The sequence below is a fragment of the Cajanus cajan genome, chromosome 8, assembly GCF_000230855.2.
Source record: "Cajanus cajan strain Asha chromosome 8, NIPB_CcT2T_4, whole genome shotgun sequence".
Taxonomy (NCBI): domain Eukaryota; kingdom Viridiplantae; phylum Streptophyta; class Magnoliopsida; order Fabales; family Fabaceae; genus Cajanus; species Cajanus cajan.
Window position 1 is genome coordinate 14,016,572 of NC_138524.1, and position 6,232 is coordinate 14,022,803.

The 6,232-nt window shown below is 32.6% G+C and overlaps 1 protein-coding gene across 1 annotated transcript; it reads left to right on the forward strand.

Annotated features, from left to right (window-relative positions):
* Positions 1-960: 960 nt before the first annotated feature.
* Positions 961-5,165, forward strand: LOC109806578 (transcription factor VOZ1). Its single transcript, XM_020369027.3, has 5 exons — positions 961-1,116; positions 1,423-1,656; positions 1,873-2,031; positions 3,470-4,082; positions 4,252-5,165. Exons 2-5 carry the CDS (start codon positions 1,435-1,437, stop codon positions 4,704-4,706), a joined length of 1,449 nt encoding a protein of 482 aa, XP_020224616.1. The 5' UTR covers positions 961-1,116; positions 1,423-1,434; the 3' UTR covers positions 4,707-5,165.
* Positions 5,166-6,232: the final 1,067 nt, after the last annotated feature.

Here is a 6,232-nt window from a genome sequence, read left to right on the forward strand (position 1 = left end):
ATGATGTAAATATCATTTAAATATATTTTTAATCATTTAAATTTAAGATAATTTTTTAAATTTTTTAAATTTAAAATTAATATTTTTAATTTCAGTAATTTTTAAAATTTTTGTTCTAATTTTTATATTTAAATTTTATTAAAAATTTTATCAAATATTAACACATAAAATAAAAATATCACATTAAACATAACTAATATTATATAATTATCTTAAAATATAACTTCTAAAATAAATTTTTTAATAATTATAGAATTAAAATAATAATCTTAAATTTTAAAAATTAAAAATAAATTTATCTTAAATTTAAGAGATTAAATTTATAAATTTTTATACAATTTTATCTCTTGTATTTTTGGAAAATTTTATAAAGACTTAAATATGTTTTTAGTCTTTTAAATTTAAGGTAAATCTATTTTTGGTCTCTCAAATTTAAAATTATTATTTTTAGTCCTTGTAATTTTAAAAAATCTTATTTTAATCTTTATATTCAAATTTTGTTAAGAAATTTATCAAACATTATTGCATAAAATCTACTTATTAGTATCTCTATTAGTAAAAATATCACATTAAATCCAGTTGATATTGTATTACTGTCTTAATAAGTCACTTTCAAATATATTATTGGTGACCTAAGGGACTAAAATAAAATTTTTAAAAATTACAGAGACTAAAAATAACAATTTTAAATTTGAGAGACCAAAAATAAATTTATCTTAAATTTGAGGGACTAAAAACATCTTTAAAACTTTTATAGACTTACTCGTTTTTTAAATTTTGAGAAAAAAATTGCCTCATTTAGAAAGAAAGAAAAAAAAAAAAAATCTTTGACGTGCCAAAATTCTTGCGTCTGATTTAAGTCTCCAACGTGCACAAAATCTCCACATCATTGATACCAATAATAACTCAAAACAATATATATATATATATATATATAAAATAAAAAATTGCACAATTCAAGTAGAGATACTCACAATTTAAGGGCTTTGGTTTCAACACTTTGCTTCTCTTTCGTCTTGTGCTGATCCCAACGGAGGCGTGAACCCTGATTACACTTCTCTTTTTTACGTGGTGGTTTTGACCCCATTGCTCATTCTCTCCAATTCAAGGCTAAAGGTAAACTATCCATCAAGCTAATTTCGCTTTAAATTCAAGGTAGACGTACAAAGGCCCAAACTTGGTCAACTGGGGTGCTGCTTTTTCATTTGGGTACATCCATCAATGTTGAAATTTTGATGGGTCTCTGTTTTTTTTTTTGTTGGAATGTCAATGCCTGTTTCATGTGGATTGTGGTTGATCACTGCCATGCATCATGTTAATCCCGGTTTTTGTTACAATTTATTTTTTTTAAAAGAATTTTCTGTTATGCTGTTGATTAATTGTGCTCATGAGTGCTGTACATTGGTTATTTTGTGATATTAGGTCAAGAAAGGTATGATGAGAGAAAGTGCTAAGGGCAAGTGTGGATCTTCTTCTCTTCAATCCATGAAGGAGAAGGAAAAACACTTGGTGGATAAAATTCAAGGGATTTTCAACAACATTCAGTGTGCAAGAAAGGAGAGCAGGGGTAATGATATTGTGATCTTTGAGGAGCAGATGCATCAGTTGCTCCGCGAGTGGAAAGCGGAACTGGAGTCTCCAGCCACTTCCTTAGCTGTATGGTTTTTAATTTTTAGTTACAGTCTGTTTAGATGCAAGCTGAATAGAACTTTTGAGAGCTTCTCCATTTTTCAGTAAAGAAGCTCGCAAAAGCTCTGCAAAGCTTGGATCCCAACAGGCTCGTAGTTGATTGTAATATCCGTGCCTTCTTTGTTTATCTCATTGAAGATTTGGATGTTTGTTGTAATATATGCTGGCATTGGCACTCTATAGGATGGAAGCTTTGATTCCTTTACCAGCGAACTTGCTCAACTGTTGCAAGTGATTGAAGAGAAAGATGATGCAACTAGTCCATTAACAAAACTTGGGCCATTGAAGACTGAGCTCCCTACAAATAATATTAGCGACAACAATTTTCAGTTTTTTCAGGAGGTAAGTTTCTTGCACTGGTGTGCCGGGGAGTCTTTTTTTATATTTGTGGTTTGTTGCCTGGCCCGGTCCACAGAACTTTGCCTGTATTATTTTCATTTGTTGTGCTTCTTGTTTGTAAGCTTTTGATATAATTTTTTACTGTTAAAGATGAAAATATGATATATAGTATGTAATTGTTAACCTATTAATGTTTTTGCTAAATGACACCAACCACATGGAAAAAATTGTGAGGCCAGGTTATCAGGTGGAGCTTCCTTTTGCTGTGTATGAATTTTAGAGTATTAAATTCAAAGGATGATATGTTTTAACTCCTGATTTATTTATATCCTACCAACACTGGACATGATTCATTACTTTTATCAAAAGCATTAACTTAGTATAGTTTGAGTGTTTTTTCTTGGTGGTTGATGGTATCATGTTAAACAAAGAATATCAACCAGAAGTTTGTAAATTATAAAGTATAGCATAAGGGAAGACTACTGATGCCAGTCAGCCAGTGTGGTGTGTGATCTTTTAGTTTGTCGTGTTGGCTAATCATTTTTAACCTTTTTGTTTATTTGGGGATTGAACATGTTCCAACACCATACCCCTACCCAAATTGTATCACTTGAGTTATGCCCAAGTCATCTGGTTACTTGATGTGAGTTGTTGAAAATTTTAGGCCAACCATGCATCCTTGTTCTAATTTTCCTTTCCAGGTTGATTCCAACTTGATAAAATTAATTGGTTGAGGAAAAATTGCGAAAATGGTACTCTTTAGAACATATCTATTAGGGAATAATTAACCACTTAACTTGTTCAGAGCAGTGTTCTTAGATAGCTGCTATAGCGCTTTTGCATTGCATAACTTCTTGGATTCGCGATTGAATTGTGACTCTGTTCATTATTGGGGCCATTCTGGATGTCATGGTTGTGGCATGTATCCTGCATCCTCTTGTAATTTCTAACAGGTCTACATCCTATTGAACAGTGAGTTAATATTATGTTAATATTTATGCATTTTATTTTATTTGCTTGCAACTTCTCTTTTTGTAGATATATAATTGATACATATCATATATTTCAACCGCAATGTGATTTCCGCAATTTGGCTAGAATGCTGTCCGCTATATGATATGGCAGATTATTAGCTTTCTGCCATTTTCTGTGATTTGCATTTGATAACACTGGTTCAGTGTTGTTAATATTAATATACATCCAGTTGTTGACTTGATTGAACACACATGAGTGGTTTATTGTTCCCAAAACACATAATTTTACAATGATTTACTTTTCTGAAGAAAAAAGATCTTAACCACTGCACAATGCATGAAGAAATAGAATATGTATTAGCAGAAAGTTTTAACCTCTTTAATCATATATTTTTGCTGCACTGATTAATCTTTTATTTCTTCAATTTTTATTAAAGAGATAACAATTGCCATTTGGTATCTTGCAGAAGCATTTTGATGATAACCAACCACTAGATCATACTTTTGAAGGCTCTGGTTCAGCTCTCTTCAACAATGCTTTTAATAACTCAGACATGGCCCAGTTGGATTATCATCCATTCAGTTTACATCAAGATATGAATGACAACCCAGTAGGTCACCACTCTGATTCGATTGGTCAGCTGGATTTATATCAGGGCCTCAGTCACAACACAGAAATGAAAAACTCAGAATCAACTCAATTTACTTTAGAAGGTTTTGATTGTAGCCAGTTCTTTGGAGCTGATGACACTGTGCAGCATGGAGAGAATGTTATACCCAACATTCTTCCTAATATCTGCCCTCCAGCTTCTGCTTTTTTAGCCCCAAAATGTGCCTTATGGGACTGTTTCAGACCTGCTAAAGGGGTAGAATGGTGCCAGAACTACTGTAGTAGTTGCCATGAGCTTTTGGCAAATAACGAGGGTCTTCCTGGCATGACTCCAATTTTACGACCTGGGGGCATTGGCGTAAAAGATGGTCCTTTGTTTGCTGCTGTTCTTGCTAAGACACAGGGTAAGGAAGTTGGCATCCCTAGTTGTGAAGGCGCTGCTTCAACTAAGTCTCCCTGGAATGCTCCAGGTGAGTACACAAGGAGTTTATTACTTTTGTGGTATCTTGCTAAAGCTTCGCATGTTCTAGCAACAAGCTTGTCTATTGATTGTGTTGTAGAAGAAATTGTTCTATCCGTGCTTGTCACTGTTCATCTTTTGTTGTTTTGGTTTTAATTGTTAGCTTTTTTCTGTTGCAGAGTTCTTTGATCTTTCTTTTCTCGAGGGTGAAACTGTTAGGGAGTGGCTCTTCTTTGACAAGCCTAGAAGGGCGTTTGAAAGTGGAAATAGAAAACAAAGATCACTTCCGGACTACAGTGGACGTGGTTGGCATGAATCAAGGAAGCAGGTGATGAAGGAACATGGGGGGCAAAAGAGGTCCTATTACATGGATCCCCAGCCTCTTAGTTATCTTGAGTGGCACTTGTATGAGTACGAGATCAACAACCATGACGGTTGTGCATTATACAGACTAGAACTAAAGCTTGTGGATAAAAAGAAAAGTCCTAAAGGAAAAGTGACCAGGGAATCTCTTACTGATTTACAGAACAAAATGGGACAGCTTACTGCTGCTGTTGTATCACCAGATGATGGACAACCAGTCAAGGGAAAAACTAAGGCCGAGTTTGAAAATGATGGGTCTCCTGAAAAGTAAATTAACACTCCGTTGGGTCAATTTTACCGTATGACTGACCAACTTGTACATATTTGAGAATGGATCATAGCATGTGGAAGTTTCTGACTTTCCTTAAACAAGGTAAAATGCTAATAGAATTTTCTTGTGGTAGAAGGTGCTCATAGTCTTGTGCGAATTTATCGTTATTCTACTTTTGGATATTGGCATTATTTGAAGTCTACTCATAAGAAACAGAGTAAAAGTTAGATCTTTTCTGTCAGCATACTTACTGATGGATCAGTGGGAGGTTCCTTTGTTGGCTATCACCGAAATTTCTAGCATATTCTTAAAATTTAGCAGCGTTTATTTTATTGTACATGTTTTCTAATGGTGGCATTAGTTTTAACTTGTATTACTAGTACAACTGCTGCAATTCCATGGAAAATGCAAAATACAATTTCTGAAAAAATAGATATAATATGCATGCACTTTGCCTTCTGTTGAATGAGACATCACTATTAGTTTTTAATGCATGTATGGTTTTAAGTTTGTAATTTTCCAAACCATGGTTTGGGCAAAAGCTTGTCCAAGTGCACTTTACATGCAACTCCTGTGGAATTACTATTTTGAAGGACAACGTGGTCACTGAGAGAATGATCTTTATATTTTCTTTGTCTGTCTGTTTTGCCCATTTTTCTTTCTCTCTATTATTGACCTTTGCCCTTTTATTTGTCTTCGTTATTGTGAATCACAAATCAACTATCCAAAAACACCAGTGCATGTTTACAACCTCATTAGGGGAGCATGCTTAGATAAATAATCCTACTTCCTCAATTTCAAGTTGATTGGCCTTTTAACATTCAATTTTTTTTTTCTTCATATTGATTAACCTTAAAAAAAATACTATTTCGTGGATTAATTATTTTTCTTTATCTGTATGAAAAAATCTTACATGTCTATCAATATGAAATGGAGGTAGGATAATATTATTGTTCATACATAAGCAAACGTGAATAGAATGACTATTTGAGTTTGTATTCTTTTTGGTACAAGTTGACTAATGCTTAGTCTTTATATGGCTTGGTCATCCTTACGAACAGAGGTTTGTGTGGCACTGACATGTTAATATGAGTATTCAGATGAGATGTTAATTTTTCTGCAAAAAAGTAGTCTAATTATTTATAGAAAAGTTGTGTCTTGGTATAACTTTTTAATATTTTGCAAACAATTAATTGAAAAAGTAATGTGTTTAATATTCAAAAACAAATAATGTATTAAATAACTTTTTTAGTTAGCGAGTAGGAATATTAATAAAAATAAAATTACGTTGAAGGATTTAGAAATTTTCAATTACTTAAGAAAGATTATTTTTATTAATCAGCTGCTGTGGAGTTTTTCTCTATATATTTTATGAAGGATTTAGTAGCAAGTGGACATCTTACGAAAAATTTCTCTTAAAATATAGAATTTTAAATTCTTAAAAAAAAAGTTAAGAATTATTTAATCTCTCTTCTCCTATCTTTTACATTTTCTTTTGCCTCTTCTCTCTTCCATCTCTCATACCC